The sequence below is a fragment of the Hemitrygon akajei genome, chromosome 5 (assembly GCF_048418815.1).
Source record: "Hemitrygon akajei chromosome 5, sHemAka1.3, whole genome shotgun sequence".
NCBI classification, from domain to species: Eukaryota; Metazoa; Chordata; class Chondrichthyes; order Myliobatiformes; family Dasyatidae; genus Hemitrygon; species Hemitrygon akajei.
Genome location: NC_133128.1, coordinates 47,769,597 through 47,793,103, shown reverse-complemented (window position 1 = coordinate 47,793,103; position 23,507 = coordinate 47,769,597). Strand labels below are relative to the sequence as shown.

Here is a 23,507-nt window from a genome sequence, read left to right as displayed (position 1 = left end):
TCTCACCGATGTGATTTTATTCAGATATTATATATAAGCACACCAAATGTTAGTTAAAATTTAAATTAAGGGGAACCATAGGTGCTTGTTGGAAACAACAAGGGAATAAACTGCAAGGCCTGATTGTGATATTGCTGCAAATATGTTTTATTTTAATTCTGTCTTCAGTTGTATAACTGTAACTATGATGTATGCAGACTGGAAAACTTTTGAATAGTTTTAAGTTTGGGCTGAGACCCTTCATATGTCCCGATGAAGGGTCTCGGCCAGAAATGTCGACTGTTTACTATTTTTCATAGATGCTGCCTGACCTGCTGAGTTCCTCTGGCAATTTGTGTGTGTTGCTTTAGATTTCTAGCATCTGCAGGTTTTCTTGTGTATGTGTCTGTATCTGCTGGAAGTCTGTGTTTCTTGCTAGGTCCCGACGTTGGCTATGCTCACTCTCTGTTGTATCTTTGTCCAGATTTTTACTGCCAATCATTTTGTCTTAATGACCATAATTGGAGCATCACCAACTTTTCATTGGGATTTCGGGCCGCTTCCATCTAATCAGAGCCAAGGTAACACCACGACCAATGAGATTCAGCAGTTTAAGGATTGGCTTAAAGTGACGAATGAAAGTGAGATTCGAAAACATGTTCATTTTGACCCTGGTTTCTCATCTGTTATTACTGAGGTAGGTGATAACTCTAGTGAGCAGCGTACTGACTGCAGAGTCAGAAAGAGTGGAAATTTGCCTTGGTATTCTGTTTTCAGTTGTATTGAAATTGTAGGTTTTCACAAATAAGAAGACATGAGGCGTTTTATGTTTAAGAAAAACTAACAACTCATTTCTTGTACTCCCAAAAACTGAGCATGACAGACCATCCCCTTAAAGTGAACCCCGACTCAATGTCTGTTGTGAGTTATGTACATTACATTATCCTACACATCCTGAGAATTCATTGTGCGCCTGTCCAGAGCTCGGACGAGCCACCCGCCTCAGGTCCTGTGTTCCATGGGTGGAGGAACAGCAGATACCTCTGGCTCGTCCAGGGGTGTGTTGACATGCTTATGGTTGTGTTGTGTCCGCAGGGGCATGGTAGCGGAATCCTCTAAATCTTGTTAGGTTGGTTTAAGGTGATCTACTGAAATGCATTCAGGTTTACTCCTCTTATCTATGATAAACATCTTTTCTCTCCATTCCAAAGTGTGGAACAGGCCGTTGTAAGGGGGCTTAAGGGGATGCTGGTGTGCATCGTGGTGGACGGAAACAAAAGAGGCAGAATGCAGGTTCTGCACCCCCAAGAGTACTGTACGCCATGATGGGAGGTAGGAATAGGTGCAATTTATTGAGGAGGGTGGGATGCTATTGAGAGGCCAAACAGGCAGTTGTGGTGTCAGGAATAAAGTCATCTGGCACTCATAAAGACGGCCTGCAGCCGTGGATGACTGCAGGCCCTCTTTTGGAGTAGTGCTGAGCCTCGGCAAGACCCACAGGAGATGATCATGCCAGCACTCGTTTGTCAGGGAAGCCCTCACGGAGAAACCGTTTGCATAGGCTTTTTGACTGCGGGTGATACGCTGTGATGTGATGTAGCCTAATGCGGAAGCTCTGGGCCATCACAGCCCAGAGATTTGAGATGAACTAGGGACTGAGGCTGAGGAAACTTCAGATAGGTTGCCAAACTGAGCAACCCAGTTGCTAATGAATGTCCAAGTCGTGTCTGCGGCCGTTGTTGACACTAGAGGGTCGATCTCTGGCCACCTGGTGATATGGTCCACCGTGGTAAGGAGGTACATGAAACTGGTGGGGAGGGGTGCGGGGGGAGTGTGGGGAAGAGCACCAACAAAGTTCACATTGGCATGGTCAAACTGTTGCTTGGAGACCTCAAAAGGTGCCAATGGTGTCTGAACCTGGTTGTTAATTTTTGCCCACTGACACTCCACACAATCATGTGCATCCTTTCTAAGGCCATGCCACAAAACTTTAGTGCAACAGTTTACTGTGAGGACTTTCGAAACAGAGGCGAGAGGCCATGTATGGAGTTAAAAACAGTCCACTCGCAGTTTGTGGACACCATGGGATGAGGGCAGCTGGTTGAGACATCACACAGGAGTGAGACCCCAGCTTCCTGGAACTTAGTGTCAGCCAACCACCGTGACTGAAGTTCTGTAAGCCTGGACCTCTGGGTCAGTAGCTCAGTCGGCTGCCATGCTGGCATAGTCAACCCCTATGTGTGTGGCCTGAGTGGCTGGCTGTGAGAGGCAATTAGCCACGGCATTACTTTTCCACTTGCCATGTTGTATATCAGGTGTGAACTCGGATATGTAGGCCAGGTGGCACTGCTGTCGTGCAGACTAAAGGTCTGATGTTTTGCTCTTCATGTGCACTTGAGGTTTGTGGTCAATGAATGCTGTGAAATGATGATCCTCTAAAAGAAAATGAAAATGGCAGACAGCCAGATAGAGACCGAACAGCTCACTGTCACAAAGAAGCATCAGTAGTAATGGCTGTACGGGAGTGGGTGTGCCAGTAGGGTCATGTTAGAAAGTGCAGTTTTAGAGTCATCAAATGCCCTGGTCGTGTCCGCTGATAGAAATTCACCACATCTGAAAACCAGTAGTTTTTCAGTAGTGTGGGGTGGTGGGAAATCGATAATAGTGGTTACTTTTGATGGGGGGGTATTGCACCTTCTGTGGAGATGCAGTGGTTGACAACCCAGAATGGCATTTAGCAGGGTTAATAATCAACCTGTGCTGGCTTAAGCACCCAAAATGTGCAGAGGTGAGATGCATGTTCAGATTTGGATGCACTGGCAACAAGAATTTCATCCAGGTAAACAGAAAGTCGAAGTCTTGTAATAGTCCAGTAGCTATTGGAAAGTCTGCATTGCATTTTTCAGCCCAAATGGCATGCACTGAAGGTCAGAAGTCAAATGGGGTTATCACAGCTCAGTAGTGTCCTCTGAGCATACAGGCACCTGATGGTAGCCCCTAACTAAGTTGACTTTGGAAAAAAAATTAATTTTCTGGCTAAGCATGTCAATGAGACTTGAATGTGTGGGATCAGATAGTGAACGGTGTGGAGGGCTCGATAAGGTGTCAGTAATTGGCACGTGGCCAGTAACCACCATCTGACGTGGGACCGTATGAAGCGGAGAAGCCCAAGGACTATTTGACCAGTGTAGAACACCAAGTCTTTCCATATTGGCACGTTCGGCCTTTGCGGTTGTCAGCTTTTCTGGGTCCAGAATGGGCATGGACTGGTGGGCCAGTTGTGAAAGTGTGGTGCTTGACCCTGTGTTTTGTGACTATAGTGGAGAATGTGGGCTTGGTGAGGTTTGGAAATTTGCTCAGCAGTTGAGTAAATTTGCATATGGTGGTGCATGCACTTGACAGTTGTTGTAGGAAACTTGCCGGGGGAGCAGGATGACAGCCTCCTTGACATCCACAAGCCAGCAGTTCTTCAGATTGAGTAATAGTCCTTTGGCACACAGGAAATCTGCTCCGAGTAGAGGTCTGGCTACTTTCGCCAGGATGAATTCCCTTGTGTAATGTCTCTCCTTGAAGCAGAGTATCACCCGTCCTGTCCCATAAGTCTGGATCCTGCTCCCATTGGCGGCCTCCAGTGAGGTTTCATTGCTCTTTGCCTTCTCATCAGTGGCCGATGCTGGCTGTACCCTCACTTGAGCACCCTTGTCACACAGGAAGTGTTGCCCTGAAAGGGTGTCCATGATGAACAGTAGACATCCCTGGCAGCTGGAACCCACGGTGTTCACAGACCTCTGTCCTGATGCGCTGGCACTGTTGAAGCTACAGGGTAGTCAATACTTCCTAGCGTTCCTACTGAAGCAGGCATGGTAAAAGCACAGGCCCAACGTAGTCTGTTTCACAGGCGTGGGTGTCCTTATGTTGGGGGCCTTGCTGATCAGGCTTATGAGCTAGAGGAAGGGGGAGGAATGATGCACTACTGCTTAGGTGAGTGTAGACCATCAGCCATTTTAGCAAGCTGACTATAGTCCTTCACAGATACGTTAACGAGGGCTATGTGAACTTGACCAGGGGCTTGTTGCATGAGGAGGTCTTTAAAAATAAAACAAGAATGGTAATTTCCCAGGAGGGACAGTATTTGGTCCATTAGCTCTGACGGCTTGGCATCGCCAAGGCCAGGCAAGGAGAACAACTATTTGGCATGCCCAGGAACTGATAGTCCAAAAGTCTGTAAAAGGCAAGTTGTCAGCGTTCAGTATTTATCGTGTTATGGTGTGTGTTCAAGTTGACTCTCTACTCTTGCAACCATGGAGTTGCTGAGCGACACTAACACACAGAAATATTTGGTGCTGTCAGTGGAGATTTCTCATAGAGTGAATTGGGCTTCTGCCTGTACAAACCATGCAAGGGCATTTTGCTTCCAAAACTCCAGCGGTTTCAAAGCGACTGCATTGGCCAACATGTCCAATAAGTCTGGAATTGTCCTACAGCATTGGGCTCACCAATGTAGGTTTTCGCAAATAAAATGATGTGATGAGGTGTTTTGTGTTTAAGGAAATCCATAACCACTTATTGTACTCAAACTTGAACACAAAGCACGGTAGCTGAACTTCATGTCAGAGCAGCTTCTTAAAATGAACCCATCTCAATATTGGTGGTTGTGAATTGTGTACATTTCCACCAATTACATTACCCTAGAAAATGAGGTCATACTCGGTCTGAAATCAAAATTGGTATTTTGCCTTCTAGCCAGAAATGGCTACTCTCCAACTTTAACTGAAGTGTTTACCCATTTGGAATTAATTAAACTATGATTTGAACTGATACTCACTATTATGTTTATTGTAATTTGACAGTGGCTCCTCATTGGAGATGACTCGTACAAAATCAGTCTGGCCAGCTCAGTATATTTCTTTGGTGTTTTGATTGGTGTTGTTATCTTTGGACAAATTTCTGATCGATTTGGAAGGAAGAAAACTTATTTGACAGGTATGGTGATTTAAATTTATAAAAGGTTTTTTTTTAATAACTATCAATATGATATACTAGACTTAAGGCTCCTCTCAATTTTCTAATACTTGTAATAATTTGAGTATTGTGAATAATTAAAAACAAAGTACAAAGATCTTGTTTGATGACAACGGACTGCTGTACTTTTGTGGATCAGTTGAGTATATGGCCCCAATTTTTTAAAAAAATTTTCTTCTTCTGAATAGTGTGCTGGTTCCCAGGAAATAAGTGACAGCAGAAAGAATGGCTTGTGGATTAAAATAACCGGTGAAGAAGGAAAATGCTTTTTGTTGCAAAAGCAAGTAGCTTGCAAATTCTGTGCTATGTAAATGTGTAATCTAACTGCATTGCATGGTATTACAACTTGTGTTAAATGCAAACTTGTCTCTGTGCTGAACTGAGGCTGTGGCCTGCAACTAATGGACTGCTGAATTGGCTGCTGTGATGCCCGGCTTCACGGCTGCGGTCTCACTTTTGTTAGCTTCAGTTCTGAATGCTATTTGCTTGCTTTTATTATTTGCACGATTATTTCTTTCCCCTGCAAGTTGGGTGTTTGACAGTTTTCTTTATTTCAATTGGTTCTATTGGATTTCTTTGTTATGTGGCTACCTATACGGAGAGTAATTTCAAGGTTGTGTATAGTACTCATACTTTTAATATTAAATGTACTTTGTACTATGAACTTCGCAAGATGCAGCAGATGATGTAATTGTGGAATGATTCTCTAGTATTATAGAAGTCTCCACAACAATGTTGCATTTTACACAAGCATCTTAAACAGTTCAAACTACTTCATTGATTTCTTATCAAATGAAATTTGAAAAACCAGTTGGATATTGCTGTAATATCTCCAGATTGTGATAACAGATAAAAGTTTAGCCAATATGTTTAAGGAGTGTTTTGAAAGTGCAAAGAATTAAGGGACAAGTTTGAAGGAAAGAATTTTATTTATTCATTGACATCCAGCGTGGAATAGACTCTTCTTGCCCTTTGAGCCATACTGCCCAGCAACACCCCCCCCCCCCCAATTTAGTCCTAGCCTAATCATGGAACAGTTTTCAATGACCAATTAACCTACCAACCAGTGGATCTTTGGACTGTGAGAGGAAACCAGAACACCCAGAGAAAACTCGTGCAATCACAGGGAGAACGTACAAACTCCTTACAGGCAGTGCAGGGAATTGAACCCGTGTCACCTGTGTTTTAAAGCATTGTGCTAACCACTAGACTACCGTACCACCCCTAGGACCTAGGGCCTTGCATCTAAAAGTATATCAACAAAGGCAGTGGTACAAATTCGGATTCTTAAAAACCAAAACTAGATGTTGTTGAAGGTTATATGGATTGAATTATGCAGGAAAAGTGAGACACATCTGATCTGTAATTCATCTCCTGTTCATTTGTCATTAATAATGTTTAATCATAAAGCAGTTTCCAAGAAGGACAAAGCTGTAGGTTGGCAATTTGAAATCATGGCTGTTTTTTTTTCCGGGGAACTTCTGCTCATCTGGTGCTCTATGTCAGACAAGTAGTTTGATTTATTTGGACAGTGGAGGTGATGGGGCAGAGTCTGATTTTACTTCTGGAAATGTGCTGTATTTTCAGTTGGTGCCACCAAGGGACAGCATCGAGATTAAAAAATTTGTAGAGTATTGTAGACACCATTTGGATCATTGAGTCTGTTCTGCCATCTTGCTTCTCAGCCCCGTTTTCCTGACTTGCCCCTTAATTTTTGACACCCTTACCCATCAAGAATTCATCAACCTACACTTTAAATGTACTCAATGATTTGGCCTCTTATGTCTTGTAACTCCAAAACATAAAACTAATCGAAAACAAACACTGAGCATGGAACAACTTGTCTTTCTTTCCAATGCAGACAGCCATTTCTGCTTTTAAAATTTTTGACTATTATCACCTGGTACTTGCTGTTAATGAACCTGTAATTTGTCTGTTTTCTGCCTTTTTTTGACTCTTTAACATCAGTTGCAAAATATAACAGCCCACGTAGCCATCTGGCTAAAAAAAATTCTTCCTCATTTTTTTCTAAAAGGACATCCTTCTATGCAGAGGCTGTGCTCTCTGGCACAACACTCTCCTGCTATTGAAAACATCCTCTGGATGTCCACTCTTACCTTCAATATTTGCTTGGTTTTAATGAGGATTCCCTGCCCTTGGTGTTGTAAATCCCAAGGAGCACACAGTCAAATGCTCCTGAAACATTAATACTTTTATCCCTGGGTTGTTCCTAGAGCCTCTCCAGTGCCAGCACACACTTCCTTAATAATCGTACCAAAACTGCTCTCAGTACTCTAATCATGGTCTGACCAATTACATCCTTGATTTTATATTCTAGTAACACGCACGATGCTGGGGGAACTCAGTAGGTCAGGCAGCCTCTATGGAAATGATAAATGTTTGACATTTTGGGCCGAGACCCTTCAAGATTGGAAAGGAAGGGGTAGGGAGAAGGGAAAAAGACTTCCTAGAAGGTAGGAGAGGTAAAGAGCTGGGGAGAGTGGCCCATAGGAGGAGGGGTATGGAGGGGGAGGTGAGGAGAAGAGGTAAGAGACCAGAGTGGGAATGAGGGAAGGGGGAAGGGCATGAACATTGATTTCTTCTTTTGGTAAAAAATAAAATTCCATTAGGTTGGAGGCTACTCAGACTGAATGAGGTGTTATTCCTCCACTCTGGGGGGCCTCCATCATGGTACAAGAGGAGGCCATGGTCTAACGTGTCGGAATGGGAATTGGAATGAAATTGTTTGGCTGCCGAGAAGTTCAGCTTTTGGCGGATGGAGCAGAGGTGCTTGATGAAGCAGTCCCCCAATTTATAATGGGTCTCACCAATGTAGACGAGGCATTGGGAGGACCGGACACAATAGATAACCCCAACAGATTGTCAGGTGAAATGGGAATTATCCACAGGCCTTAGAACAATAGCCAGGATGTAAGATTAAAATTTTAATGGGAAATAGAAAAGACGTAATAAGGGCAATGTTACAATAAGATTTTCAATATGTAGGCAGACTGGGGAAAATCAAGTTGGTGCTGGATCCCCAGAGGGAATTTGTAGAATACTTTTAGAGCAGTTCGAGGTTGAGCTCTCTGGGGAAAGGCAATTGTGGTCTGGGTGTTGTGTAATGAACTAGATTTAATTAGCGATCTGAAGCTGACAAATCTGTTGGAATTACATGAAATAACAAGCAGGCTAGACGAAGGAAAATCGGTAGATGTTGTGCTCTTGGATTTTCAAAGGCCTTTAACAAGGCGCCGCACATGAGGCTACTTACATGAGGCCGATGGTAGTACAGGAAAGATACTATCATGGATAGAAGATTGGCTAACTGACAGGAGGCAAAGTGTCAGAATAAGAGGCCTATTCTGGTTGGCTGCTGGTGACTGGAGATGCTCTGCAGGGCTCAGTATTGGGATCGCTTCTTTTCATGTTGTATCTCAATCATTTGAATGGCAGGATTGATGGCTCTGTGGTCAAGTCTGCAGTGATATGAAGGTAGGTGGGTGGGCAAGTAGTGTTGAGCAAGCAGGGAGTCTGCAGATTGGGGGAATGAACAAAGTGGTAGATAGCATATAGTGTGGGGAAGTGCAAGGTCATGCACTTTGGTAGAAGGAATGAAGGAGTAGACTATTTTCTAAATGGGGAGAAAATTCGAAAATCAAAAGCGCAATGACTTGGCCTCCATAGCCGTCCAGGGCAATAAATTCTACAGATTCAGCACCTTCTGGTTAAGCACATTCCTCTACTGGCTGCCCTCTGCTCCTAGACTCCTATACATCCACTCTATCAAGGTTTTTCAATGTTGAATAGGTTTCAATCAGATCCCTCCTCGTCCTTCCAAACTCCCAATGACTACAGGCCCAGCTTCATCAGATCCTTCTCATAGGTTAACCTTTCATTCCTAGAATCATTCTCATCAATCTCTGGATGCTCTTCAATGCCAATGTTATCCTTGCCCCATTTCTTAAATAAGTTGCCCAAAACTGCTCACAATACCCCAAATATAGTCTGATCAATGTCTTATAAAGCATCAGTCACATTGTTGCTCTTGTATTCTAGTCCTCTTTAAATGAATGCTTACATTGAATTTGCCAACTTTACCACCAACTCAACCTGCAAGGTAACCTTTAAGGAATCCTGCACTCCATGGTTGCTCTGCCAGTGTGCTTTGTGTTGTTGTCTTGCTGAAAGACTAACTTCCTCCCCAGTTTAAGCTTTCTGGCAGAGGCTAGCAGGTTTTTATCCGAAATCTTTCTGTATTTGGCTGTATTCATCTTCCCATCAATCCTGATCAAATTTCCAGTCCCTGCTGCTAAAAGCATCCCCATAGCATGATGCTACCTCCACTATACTTTACAGTGGGGATGGTGTCACCTGGCTCTTGCACAGTATTAGAGCTGCACCACATGTACTACTTGGTATTGAGGCCAGAATGTTCCAATTCAGTCTCATCTGATCACAAGGCCTTCTTCCACATCTTTGCCATATCTTCTAAGATATGCTTTACAAAGACCTTACGGGCAAGGATATGTTTTTTTTTTAAAGCCAGGATTTCTTCCTTGCCACTCTTCCATAAATACCATTTTTGTGCAAGGCCTTAGAGATTGTGGAACCATGAACTTCATCTCCAGTTGCAGCCACTGACCTGCAGCTCACTCAGTGGCTGTCGGTGTCACGTTGGCCTCTCTTACAGGTGCCGTTAGTCTCTGGTGGCAAAGTTTAGATGGGTGGCTTGATCTAGACAGTATGGCTATGGGTTCATATTTTTTTCCACTTTTTCAAGATAGACTGCTCTGAGATGTGATCAATACCTTTGAAATGGTCCCCAGATTTGTGATTCTGTATTATTTCTCTGACTTTTGGTTTGGTCTGTTGAAAATCTATCATACTGTTGGACCTTGCAGAGAGAGGAGGTATTTATTCTTAAACAGGTGATCCTTCGCACCTGAGGAAAGTTAGCATATTAATCACACATGAAGTGAACAGTTTTTCAGCCTTAAGTTTGGTTTTTAATTTTTAGTAAACTGTTCACTGGCTTTGGAATTTTTCTTTTGTTTCGACATGATGCAGGATGTTTTGTAGATTAGTTCAAAAAATCGTACTTCAATATATTTTCAAGTTAGAAAATAAGACAGTAAATCATGAAAATAGTTGTGGAGGCTGAATTTTTTTAGAGGCACTGTATCTTTCCAGTAATGCAATAGGCACCCATCTTATGTTGCAGCCTTGTGCAGTACCATGTCAAAGGTATTCTGAAAATGCAAATGGAAAAACATCCACTGATTCTCCTTTGTCTATCCCATCTGTTACAAGATTTCTCCTTACACAAACGGTGGTGACTTTTGTTTATTTGCCTCCAAGTACCCCAAATTCCTTACCCTTAATAATGGAGTCCAGCATCTTCCCAACCACTGAGGTCAGATTAATTGGCCCATAATTTCCTTCCTTCTACCTCCCTCCTTTCTTGGAGTGTAGTGACATTTGCAATTTCAGTCCTCTGGAACATTCCAGACTCTAGTGATTCTTGAAAGAATCCACAATCTGTTCAGCTATGGGTTTCAGAACCCTGGGTCGTAGTCCATCTGGTTCAGGTGACTTATCTGCCTTTGACCTTTCAGCACCACATTAGTAATGGTTACTGCACCCTCTCCTGCCCCCTGACTCTCTCGACTTTCTGTCACATTGCTGGTTTCTTCCACAATGAGGAATGGTGCAAAATATTCATTTCATCTGCCATTTATTTTTCCCCAATTCTGCCTCTCCAGTGTTATCTTCATCTGTAGGATGCCTCTATCCTGCACCTTCTGAATTGCCTCCAGAAACTTCAGCCATTGCTGTTCTGCTATCATCCCTGTTGGGCTCCCCTTCCAATCAACTTTGGCCAGCTCCCCTTCCATGCCTCTACTTATCTTTACTGAATTGTGATACCGGTACATCTGATTTTAGCTTCTCCCTCTCAAGCTGCAGGGTAACTTCTATCATATTTTGATCTTTTTGGGGTTCCTTTACTGTAAGCTCCCTAACCAAATCAACTTCATTACTCAACATCAAATGTAGAGAATTGCCTCTCAGCCACTAGATGCTTTTAAAGCACCAGAGCTTTTTCTATATGTTTCAAAATGGAATGTTGACTATACTTTGCAAAATGGCATTGAGTTATTGAGTGTGACTCCGGCTAGCAAAATAATGATGGCATTGGATTGGGCTTGGTTAATTAGAATTATCAAAAGCTGCAAATAAATTGAGTGTTGGTGTGTTGTCAAGTGGTTAAGGCTTTGGGCTGGCGATCTGGAGGTCGTTAGTTCGAGCCTCAGCCGAGGCAGTGTGTGTGTCCTTGAGCAAGGCACTTAACCACACACTGCTCCTGCATGTTTATAGCCCAGTGGCAGCGGTTGGTGCAGTATGGACAAGACAAGAGTATGGGATGTGGCATCTGAATTTTCACCATCAATGTACTGTATTGTAACCTTTGGAACTAATTTTGTACAATGCAAAATATGAAAGTTTGCATTTGACCAAATTTGGTGGAATGTGTTGGGGAGATTGTGAAATAAAGGTTGCAAATACTGACTCTTGCATGAGGATTTTTCAATATTTTAATAAAATGTATTGCCTTGTACAGTTTTGGGATCAGTAAGAAGTTCTTTAATGTAAATTATAGATGATATAAACTAATCAATTTCCAGTAAATTTTATGTATAATTGATCAGATACATTCATTCCCTTTCGGTCCTCTTTTAAGGCAAAGAAAGAGAAATGTCTGCAATCATTATTCCCCACTATCATGACATCTCAATGACTCCCAACTGAAGGAAATTCTTATAGCATTAGTCAGTGAAGCTGGCTACTCCTGTTTCTCCATTTCTATTTGTATTGGCACTCTGCTCAGTGCCACAGTGCAGAACATTGCTTTATGGTATTCTTAATCCTAGAATTCAAACATCATGGGTATATGCCACTATGCCCTTTTTAAAAAGGGACATCTGCTCAAGCTACTGCACTAGGAAGCTGGTGTGATTCATTCTGACAGCAATGAATCTCATCTCATTTCATTGATCAGATCATCGGATCTCACACATTTCATCATAGAGTGATGTGCACTGGTAGCTGGGGTGAAAGGGCTAGCTATTCGGTGTTGAGTCGAGAGCTTGTGTGTAATCGGCTGGCAACAGTAAGTGTGGGTCGTGGCTGGGGATAGGTGGTTGTGGCTGCTGCCTGCAATTTACAGGCCACCTGGAATCCTAGCCCCTCTCATCTCTTCCTGATGGATGTAATGGAAGCTGCCATCTCCCTCTCATTTGACTGCATGCTCCCCAATGCATCAACTGCATGTTAATGCTATGGAGTGCTCTCAAGTTTGCAAGAGCCTTCCAGCTAAACAAAGAGAAAGAACAGGTAGCTTCCATATCCAACAGGAGGAATGAAAAGGGCTGCAAGAACCAGTTGAAGGCAGTCTCTAGGAACTGGCTTAATATATTGGTCAAGCTGTATATTTGAGCCCGAAATCTCAGTGAGGGGCTCGATCCAGCTGTGACACATTGCCTCAGTGTCTCACTCCACATTGTAATGAGATCACTTTCAACCTTCTGCTTGTGGCAAGAGTGCCAGCAGAGGGCCAAGTCTTTCACTGGTTTCCATTCAAAGCAGTGTCTCCCGCTGAAGGAAGGCAGTTCTGTTTCAAATTATAATGCTGTGATGACCCCTTTCTGTGCTGATTGTTTTGGTGTTCAATAGCTAATAATTGTATCTCTAATAGAGTCCCAAATGTGTTATTTTTTGCTGTAGGTCTTACACTTGATATCATTTTTGGTATTGCAAGTGGAATTGCGCCAACATATCAACTGTTTTTGGTATCACGTTTCCTTGTCGGTGTGACTAATGGAGGAATGGGATTGGTGTCCTTTGTTCTACTTCAAGAATATTTGGCTGTTTCTTATTGGGCGATAGCTGGTAAGATACTAACGCTAGTATTTTTTAAATTCTTAAATGAGAGAGGCACATACTTCACTTCTAGTGGAATGTTTTGTTTCTAGAAAAGTAGGATTGTGTTTATGGTTTCCTATGGTTCTCATCATTTGGTGAAGAAGTTTTCTGTTGAATTCTTGGTCACTTGGTTTGGTGTTGATCTGAACTAGAAATATTTTCACTGCTTCTCTGAGAGAGAAAAAGCAGCATTTCTGATTTCGTATGGGAAGGCGATGCTGTGAAATCCAGTTAAATTTTTGTGATGCTTACCCAATGTAGCTTTCTGTCTGGAGTAAGGCAAGCTGAAATGATGGCTGGTTTCTATATTATTCCTTCTTTCCATTTACTTACTCACCCTCCTGACCCCAAGTCAAGTAATCTTTTATTTAATGAGCGTTAAGTACCTGGAATCTAAGGAGCAGCTTTGCCATTTTGCCTGCATTTAAATAAGAATGTTAAAACTTCATGGTGGGAGAATATATAGAATTTGGGAAAGAAAACTGAATTTTAAGTTTAGAAAAGTTGCTCTTATTTTTGATTCTTCTACCAAGTAAGAAATGTTTACTACTATTTTGACACAAATCAGTAATTTAAAGTCTCTTGCAATTAATGTAGAATTTAATATAACACCTTTTTCCTACTGCCCCTCCGTCAGGTTCACTACAGAACTTCTCATTTGCTATTGGAATTTCTCTGTATGCATTGACTGGGTACTTTATTCGATCGTGGAGGATACTGGCTATTGTGATCAATATCGAAGGAGTACTTATTCTGCTGCCATCTTTGTAAGTATGCTTTCTTACATGTGTGTTAAATTTCTTACATGTAGGTGATTTTGAGAGGAAGATTTTCTGGATCTTTGTAGGCATCTTTTTACAGGAAAAAGAACATTAGAAGTGATGTTTTTTAGATTAATGAAGGAACTGGTTTGGTGTGTTTAAATCCTTTTCTCACTTGAAAATTACATTGTCTGTACTACATTAAATTTAATGGAATAACGATGCAAACAAGCTGCTTCTATTGTGCAAGTCATACAAAGTGTTTGTAGTTGCAAGGAAACTTTGTTACTTATTTCTCATTATAAATCAAAAGGACTATCCTGAAGCATAACGTAGGTTGCTCCAGAATAATTTTAGCGAGAACCCTGGATTCATCTGAGCCCAGTTTTGTTGGTGCATTTCTAAAGCTACTAAATTCATAATGGTTAATAAAATAAATTCCAATTTTATTTTGTGTTCAGTTTCTTGACAGTTCAGACAAGCTTGAATGGTTTCAATATGTCTGAATCTGCTAATGGTAAACATGTCCATGATGCTGATAAAGATCTACTCCTATATTTGGAATCGTGTGTTGAATTATTTTCTATCATTTCCTTGGGTGAGTGACAGTGTTTTTCAGTTAGAAAAGGTGTTTTAATGTGATTAAGCAATCTATCATTGCGCAAAACTGGAAATAGATCAGACTTTGGTCAGTGCACTGGCCCTTTAAGACTGTGGCAGAACCGAAGTTGTCATGCTGGGCTAATGGTGCATTTAAAAAAAAACGAAGTTTTCAACTTCCAATACTGACTATCTTACTTACCAGAGACTGTACATTTGTCTATGAAAGTGACCATCTCCGAGCTAGAGTGCTGTATCAGAGGGACATTAGGACCGCTTGTGCCCTTTGTTTTACAGAATCTTGGTTAACCCCTTCCATTCCAAACGGAATGGTTCAGGTTGACGGGTTCACAATACACCGCCAAGATATCCTTTTAAACCAAGGACAGTGGAGTATGCTTCATGACCAACTCCTCGTGGTGTACAAACGTGGCGACGCTGTCGCAATTCTGTAAACTAGGTTTGGAACACTACGCGATGAAGCAGCTGCCACTTTAGACCACAAGGCACAGGAGCAGAGTTGGGCCATTCGGCCCATCCAGTCTGCTCTGCCATTCAGTCATGGCTGATCCTTTTCTCCCCTCTTCAACCCAGCCCCAGCCTTCTCCCCATAACCTTTGATGCCATGTCCAGTCAAAAATCTATCACAATCTGCCTTAAATACGCCCAACAACTTGGCCTCCACAGCTGCCTGTGGTAATAAATTCCACAAATTTTCCACCCTTTGGCTAAAGATATTTCTCCGCATCTCTGTTTTAAATGGACGCTCCTCTATTTTGAGGCTGTGCCCTCTTGTCCTAGACTTCCCCACCAGTGTGGAAACATCCTTTCCACATCTACCCTGTCCAGGCCTTTCAACATTCAAAAGGTTTCAGTGAGTTCCCTCCCCTCATCCTTCTGAATTTCAGCGAGTTCAAACACAGCACTATCAAATGTTCCTCTTATGATAACCATTTCATTCCCAGAATTATCCTTGTGAATCTCCTCTGAAACCTCTCCAATGCCAACACATCTTTTGGATGAGAGGCCCAAAACTGTTCACAATACTCAAGGTGAGGCCTCACCAGTGCCTTATAAAGCCTCAGCATCACATCCCTGCTCTTGTATTCTAGTCCTTCTGAAATGGAAGCTAACATTGCATTTGCTTTCCTCACCACTGACACAACCTGCAAGTTAACCTTTAGGGTGTTCTGCACAAGGACTCCCAAGTCTCCTTGCATCTCAGATAACTGGGTTTTCTTCCTGTTTAGAAAATAGTCTGCACATTTTATTTCCACCATCAAAGTGCATGACCGTGCATCTTCCAACATTGTATTTCATTTGCTACTCTCTTGGCCTCTTTCATAATCTGTCCAAGTCCTTCTGCAGCCTACCTGTTTCCTCAACACTACCTGCCCCTCCACCAATCTTTGTATCATCTGTAAACTTGGCATCTATTCCATCATTTAAATCATTGATATGCAGCATAAAAAGAATCAGTCCCAGCACCAACCCCTGCAGAACACCACTAGTCACTGGCAGCTAACCAGAAAAGGATCCTTTTATTCCGACTCTCTGCCTCCTACCAATTGGCCAATGCTCTAACCATGTCAGTAACTTCCCTGTAATACTTGGTAAGCAGCCTCATGTGTGGCACCTTGTCAAAGGCCTCCTAAAGGTCCAAATATACAACATCCACTGCATCCCCTTTTACTTGTAATCTCCTCAAAGAATTCCAACAGGTTCATCAGGCAAGATTTTCCCTTAAGGAAACGATGCTGACTTTGTCCTATCTTGTCCTGTGTCACCAAGTACTCCATAATCTCATTCTTAAAAATTGACTCCAACATCTTCCCAACCACTGAGGTCAGGCTAAATGGTCTATAATTTCCTTTCTGCTGCCTTCCTCCTTTCTTAAAGAGCAGAGTGACATTTGCAGTTTCCCAGTCCTCTGGCTCCATGCCTGAGTCCAGTGATTTTTGAAAGATCATTACTAATGCCTCCATAATCTTAACCTCTTTCAGAACCCTAGGGTGCAGTTCATCTGGTCCGGGTGACTTATGTACCCTTGGGTCTTTCAGCTTTTTGAGCACCTTCTACCTTGTAATAGTAACTGCACTCGCTTCTCTTCCCTCACACTCTTCAACTTACAGCAGTGCAAATCCCTGCAGCACCCAGTGACCCTGTGATCTGTGTCTTGGAGTGTGAAGTCAGGCTGTCTTTCAGGCGGGTGAACTCTCGCAAGGCAACAGTTCCCAATAGAGCAGCTGGTAAGGGCCTGAAAACTTGTGCTAACCAGCTGATTTAGGGTGTTCAAGGACATTTTAATCTTTCCTGCTACAGTCAGAAGTTCCCACCTGCTTCAAAAGGACAACTATTATACCAGTGCCAAGAAGAGCACTGTGATCTGCCTTAATGACTGTCATCCAGCAGCACTCCTCTATGGTGATGAAGTGTTTTGAGAGGACGGTCATGGCTCGTATCAACTCCCGCCTTAGCAAGGACCTGGATCTACTGCAATTTGCCTATCATCACAATAGGTTACAGCAGGTGTGATCTCAATGACTCTCCACACAGCCTTGGATCATTTGGACAATACAAATACCCATGTCAGTATGCTGTTTAATGACTATAGCTCTGTGTTCAACACCACCATTCCGACAGTCCTGATTGAAAAGCTACAGAACCTGGGCCTCTGTACCTCCTTCTGTAACTAGACCCTCTAATTCCTACCCGTAGGGCCTCAATCTGTGTGGATTAGAAATAACATCTCCACGTCACTGACAATCAACGCTGGTGTGCACCTCAGGGGTGTGTGCTTAGCCCACCACTTTACTCTCTCTACCCATGACTGTGTGGCTAGGCACAGCTCAATGCCATTTATAAATTTGTGAATGATACAACCATTGTATCAACCAGGTGGTGAATATAGTGCACATAGGAGCAAGATATACCAGCTTATTGAGTGGTATCGCAGCAACAATCTTGCACTCAATGTCAGTAAGACCAAAGAGCCAGGGAACACACACTAGTCCTCATAGAAGGACCAGAACCTAAAATGCTCAAATTTCTACAAATGTACCATAGAGAGCATTCTGACTGGCTACATCTCTGTCTGGTATTGGGGGGGGGGGGGGGGGGTGGGGCTACTGCACAGGATTGAAGTAAGCTGCAGATAGTTGTTAAATTAGTCAATTCCATCATGGGTACCAGCCTCTGTAGTATCCAAGGCAATGGGACCAATCAAGTGTGACAGTGCAAAAGTATGTATGGAACCAGAGGAGATAGCAGAGATATATAATGAATACTTTGCTTCAGTATTCACCACGGTAAAGGACCTTGGCAATTGTAGCGATGACTTGTAGTGGACTGAAAAACTTGAGTGTATAGACATTAAGAAGGAAGATGTGCTGGAGCTTTTGGAAAGCATCAAGTTGAAATAGTCTCCGGGACTGGATGAGATATACCTCAGACTACTGTGGGAAGTGAGGGAGGGGATTACTGAGCCTCTGGCAATGATCTTTACATCATCAATGAGGACAGGAGAAGTTCCTGAGGATTGGAGGGTTGCAGGGTTCCCTTATTCAAGAAAGGGAGTAGAGATAGCCCAGGAAATTAAAGACCAGTGAGTCTTACTTTGGTGGTTGGAAGGTTGATGGAGAAGATCCTGAGAGGCAGGATTTATTAACATTTGGATTAGGAATATATGATGAGGAATAGTCAGCATGGCTTTGTCAAAGGCCGTGCCTTATGAGCCTGATTGAATTTTTTTGAGGATGTGACTAAACACATTGATGAAGGTAGAACAGTAGATGTAGTGTATATGGATTTCAGCAAGGCATTTGATAAGGTACCCCATGCAAGGCTTATTGAGAAAGTAAGGAGGCATGGGATCCAAGGGGACCTTGCTTTGTAGATCCAGAATTGGCTTGCTCACAGAAGGTGAAGAGTGATTACAGATGGGCCATATTCTGCATGGAGGTCGGTCACCAGAGGTGTGCCTCAGGGATCTGTTCTGAGACCCCTTCTCTTTGTGATTTTTATAAATGACCTGGATGAGGAAGTGAAGAGATGGGTTAATAAATTTGCTGATGACACAAAGGTTGGGGGTGTTGTGGATAGTGTGGAGGGAGGTCTGAGGTTACAGTGGAATGTCGATAGGATGCAAAACTGGGCTGAGAAGTGGCAGGTGGAGTTCAACCCAGATAAGTGTGAGGTGGTTCAGCTATATAGGACCTTGGTCAGACTCCACTTGGGGTACTGTGCTCAGTTCTGGTCACCTCACTACAGGAAGGATGTAGAAACCATAGAAAGGGTGCAGAGGAAATTTACAAGGATGTTGCTTGGATCGGGAAGCATGTCTTATGAGAATAGGCTGAGTGAACTCAGCCTTTTCTCCTTGGAGTGACAGAGGATGAGAGGTGACCTGATAGAGGTGTATAAGATGATGAGAGGCATTGATTGTGTGGATAGTCAGAGGCTGTTTTCCCAGGGCTGAAATTGCTAACACAAGAGGCCATAGTTTTAAGGTGCTTGGAAGTAGGTACAGAGGAGATGTCAGAGGTAAGTTTTTTTTTATGCAGAGTAGTGAGTGTGTGGAATGGGCTGCCAACAACGGTGGTGGAAGTGGATACGATAGGGTCTTTTAAGGGTCTCTTGGATATGTACATGGAGCTTAGAAAAATGGAAGTCTATGGGTAACTCTAGGTAATTTCTAAAGTAAGTACATGTTCAGCACAGCATTCTGGGCTGAAGGGCCTGTATTGTGCTGTAGGTTTTCTATGTTTCGGTCTTCAAGGAGCAGTGCTTCAGAAAGTCAGTGTCCATCATTAAGGACCCCCACCACCCAGCACATGCCCTCTTCTCATTGTTACCATCAAGAAGGAGGTACAGAAGCCTGAAGGCGCACACTCAATGATTGAGGAACAGCTTCTTCCCCTCTGCCATCCAAGTTCTAAATGGACACTGAACCCATGAACACCACCTCACTACTTTATTTCTTATTACTTATTTAATTTAACTACTTAATATATATACTTAGTTTTTTCTATATTATCATGTATTGCATTGTACTGCTACAGCAAAGTTAACAAATTTCAGGATATGTGCCAATGGTTTTAAACATGTTTCTAATTCTGAAGTTCTGCTATAAATCATTTCACTGGTGGTAAGTCTCCAATAACTTTGTGCTGTGAAATGGGCAGATCTAAATGAAGAAAAGCAACTGCAGTTTTTCAATATGATCTTACAAGGGTCAAGCAAAGTTAAAAGGACTTGTGTATGTGTACATTAATTTTCTGTTTTTATTTAAACAAGGACTGGGGACCGTGCACTGTCCAATTAAAAATACCCATGGTTCTTTGTAAACTGCACAATTCCAAATCTGTACTTTGAACAGATGTGTGAAATATCAGACATTGTTCAGTTTGCTGTGGTATGCAAATGAAGACATTTTTGACATAATTCCACCTCAATTCATTTTGCAAAGTATCACATCAAGGCCTCTGAACCGCATCCACTTCACTGGCATGGTTGCTAACCATTAGAAGCTAAGCAATAACAGTAGATCTGGTCAGCCAGTCGGTAAGGTAATTGCTGATCTTTTTCTCAGCATCACTTCCCTACACTTGTTTTTTACTCCTCTTTATATCTGATACTTTGAGCCAAATGCCTCAGTCTGCATTATTATTGCTCTCTCAACCAACAATTTGTTAGTTTGTTTTGATTCACGGCCAAAAGTTGGGGTAGCATCACATTCATGTGGATAATATGCATTTGTCCTTGATTAACTAATAGAAATCTGTAATCTTTGTGAAGCTGATGTTGCACCAATAAAACTGTGGGTTATCTTGGAGTATCTCTTGCTAGTTAAGGTGCTCCTCTCTGTATTGTCCATACTTTGAATTGTTCCTACCAGTGAAACCAGGCCTATAAAGCTCTTTTAAAGATTTAATTCTTAATTGTAAAGTCACGCTTTTAGGATTGATTCCATCCTTTTGGGGATGTGACTTGTGTGCAAAAAGAACGACTTTGCAGTCATTTCCTTCAGAGGTTTGGGTAAGCTGTACTGAGACCTTTCAGCTTGCATTCATCTTTGAACTGTGATATTGTAGTTCTCTTTCCTCCACTGGTTATTTCTACAGACATCTGAAAAATACTTAATTACTATCACAAATGTCAAAAAATAAATTGCATGTCTCTTGTAGTTATGCCAGTTTTACCTTCTGTTTAGCTGCGACAGCCATGGAGTGACTTTACCGGTCAGTTTTCCTTATAATTTCTTGCCATTTTTTTTTGGTATTCCATTTTTGATATACCTGTCTGTTCCTTTCTTAGATATTTGTTAGAGATATAGATAACTAATCTCACACACTGTGTATATGACATTAAAGTGTAGATGGTTGAATTTGTAAGTTTACAAATAACCCTTAAGTGGAATTGTGGACAGTATAGATGGCTGTCAAGAGATTTAGCAGAATAAAGAATAGTTGCAGATCAGGTGGAGGAATGGCAGATGGAGTTAATACTTGGAGTATTATATGCAACTCTGGTCACCTGAGCTAGTGAAGAATGTAGAGGTTGTATTCTCTGGAGTGTCAGAGACTGAGGGGAGAGCTGATAAAAGTTTAAGACTATTACAGGCAGGTGGGGTAGATGGTATGAATATTCCCAGGATAAAAATGTCAAGTACTAGAGGACGTATGTTTAAAGTGAGGGTGGGGGGGTGGCAGTTGGATGGAAGTTTAAAGCAAGATGTGCGGGGCAAGTTTTTATATTGAGTGGTAGCTGCCCTGAACAGGCCGCTGGAGGAGCGGTGGAGTGGTGTTTAAGAGGCTGCCAAAGACAGAATAAAATACAATACCAATCCATTTGTTCAAAAAAAAACTATTTTTAGAAAGGAAGTGTTGTAGTAACAGCTCTGTACCACAACAACCTGCTATATTCTTCAATGTTTTCAGGCAGGCTGTTGAATAATATTCCTCCCTGGGGGCACAGGCACCCCAGCAACTCAACACTATCTTCCCTCTCACAGGGTTAGCAAGGTTGGGTAGCACATCTGGCCATGGCTGCAATGCTCATATGGAAGTATCAAACAATTTGCATGACCACTTTATTTCTGTCATTCTATTTGCACTTGACTCATGTTTTGTATCTTAACTCATTAAAAGGTATTCCCAACAGGGATTTGAGTTTTCCTGCAGTGAAATGGTTTATTACAAAGATTTTGTGCTTGTGACTACAGATGTTTTCCAGAATCTCCACGTTGGCTGTACGCTCAAGGAAGATGGAGTGAAGCACAGCATATCCTTGAAACCTTTGCTAAAAAGAATGGGCATCTGAGTCGTGTTAGTCTAAAGTCACCAACCACTCAAAGTGGTGCTGAAACAGCTAGTATTTTTGACCTTCTCCGACATCAAGTTCTCTTGAGGCGAACACTAATATTAATGTTTGTATGGTATGCTTTAGATTCTATTTCAGTATATTGTTTTAACTCTTTTAAAATAGTACATGTATAGTTTCAAAGTAAAGCCATTATTAGACTTGTATTTGGATCTAAATCGCTGTATACCCCCTACTTTACAGTAGTTTTCAGTAAAATAGAAGGATGACTGGAATTTGACTGCCTTAAGAAGAATCATCTTGTAAAATATTTGTTCTTTGCATTGAGATCCAAACCAATTCTCATGAAATTTTCAGCTGCATTGATATGAAATTGAAAAGAAAACTGGAAGATTAAACTCTTCTCTAAATTTCACTGGTGGGCATGTTGGGACTATGAATTACTTATTGTTAGTTTCCCTGAAATTTGTCAGAAAGTTAACATTGGGATTTTGTTTCGGATTCCCATTATTTTCATTATAGTGGTGACTGTGTTGTACATTAGTACACAGAAAGAAGTAGTTTGAATTTGTATAACTTGTGCAAGACCTCAGAATTAGAAATTTTTAATAGATAATGAAAGATGCCATTTAACACATTTATTAAAAAAAAAAAATTCATTATCCCCATACTCTAATATAATATTGTTCCACTTGTTAGGAAACACTCTACCTTCTGAATTAATATAAAGCGAAGTAAGTAAAAATGTGTAGTGTTTATTTGATCTTTTTATTTACTATTCATAGAGGCACCACCACATGAATGATCAATTAGACCAGCCAGATCTTTCCTATGCCACATCTTAAAGCAGATGAACCAAAATGTAAATTAGTTGATTATTACCACTGTAGATACAGTGGAAAAGCTTGTCTTGCATTCCTTTCATGCAGATCAAGTCATTGCAACAGTGCACTGAGGTAGTATAAGGTAAAACAAGAACAGTGCAGAATAAAGTGTTTCCAGTTTCGAGAAAGTCATTGCAGGTGAACAATAAAGTACAAGATTACAACAAAGCAGATTGTGAGGTCAAGATTATATTGTACTAAGTAACCGTTTAATAGTGTTATAAGAACGGGATAAAAGCTGTTCTTAAGCCAACTGGCACATGGAGGCTTTTATATCTCCTACCTGATGGAATGGAGGAGAGAATATGTCTGGGGTAGGTTGGATTCTTTGTTTATACTGCTTGCTTAATTGCAACAATGAACTGTAGACAGTCTGTGGCTGGTTTCTGTGATGTGCTGAGTTGTGATGTTAAGAGCCACATCTTTCTAAAGAATTGTAGATATTATCTACAATCATCTGCAGATGAAGACAGCAGAGTCTCCATAGTTGTGAGTATATAGGAAGTAGAGTAGGGGGCTGACGGTGTACCAGTGTTGAGGATAACCGTGGTGGAGGTATTACAACCTCTCCTTACTGCTTACAGACTGTTGATCAGGAAGTTGAGCATCCCGTTGCAAAGGAGGTTGTTGAGATCCGGGTTTAGGAGACTGACGATGAGTTTACTTGGATTTGCAGTATTGAAAGGGGATTGTAGTCAATAAACAGTAATCTAATGTAGGTGTATTTACTCTTCAAATGCTCCAGAGGTGAGTGTAGGACCAGTTTTGTATTCAATTCACTTTTGAAAGCGAAACTAGGACTTTCTCTGCTATTTTGGGCAATGCAATGCATTTCAAATCCAAACAAATTTCCCTACCATTTTTTATATAGTCATTTTCTTTAGCTGGCAGCTTTGCTAGCGGAATGGTTTTTCCTTCTGATTCTGATTTCTCAGACACTACAGTACTGAAACAGGTG

At 41.8% G+C, this 23,507-nt stretch overlaps 1 protein-coding gene across 8 annotated transcripts in view; it reads left to right on the top strand.

Annotated features, from left to right (window-relative positions):
• Positions 1 to 23,507, top strand: part of LOC140727745 (solute carrier family 22 member 15-like) — an 85,864-nt gene that overhangs the window by 4,242 nt on the left and 58,115 nt on the right. For all 8 annotated transcript variants that reach the window (XR_012098911.1, XR_012098910.1, XR_012098912.1 and 5 more), the window contains exons 2-6: positions 464 to 676; positions 4,830 to 4,962; positions 12,787 to 12,951; positions 13,622 to 13,751; positions 21,568 to 21,780. Coding sequence is in view for 4 of the 8 variants with exons in the window: in XM_073045454.1 (XP_072901555.1) it covers positions 464 to 676; positions 4,830 to 4,962; positions 12,787 to 12,951; positions 13,622 to 13,751; positions 21,568 to 21,780 (854 nt within the window). In the remaining 4 variants the exon portion in view is untranslated. The remainder of the gene's footprint in view (positions 1 to 463; positions 677 to 4,829; positions 4,963 to 12,786; positions 12,952 to 13,621; positions 13,752 to 21,567; positions 21,781 to 23,507) is intronic.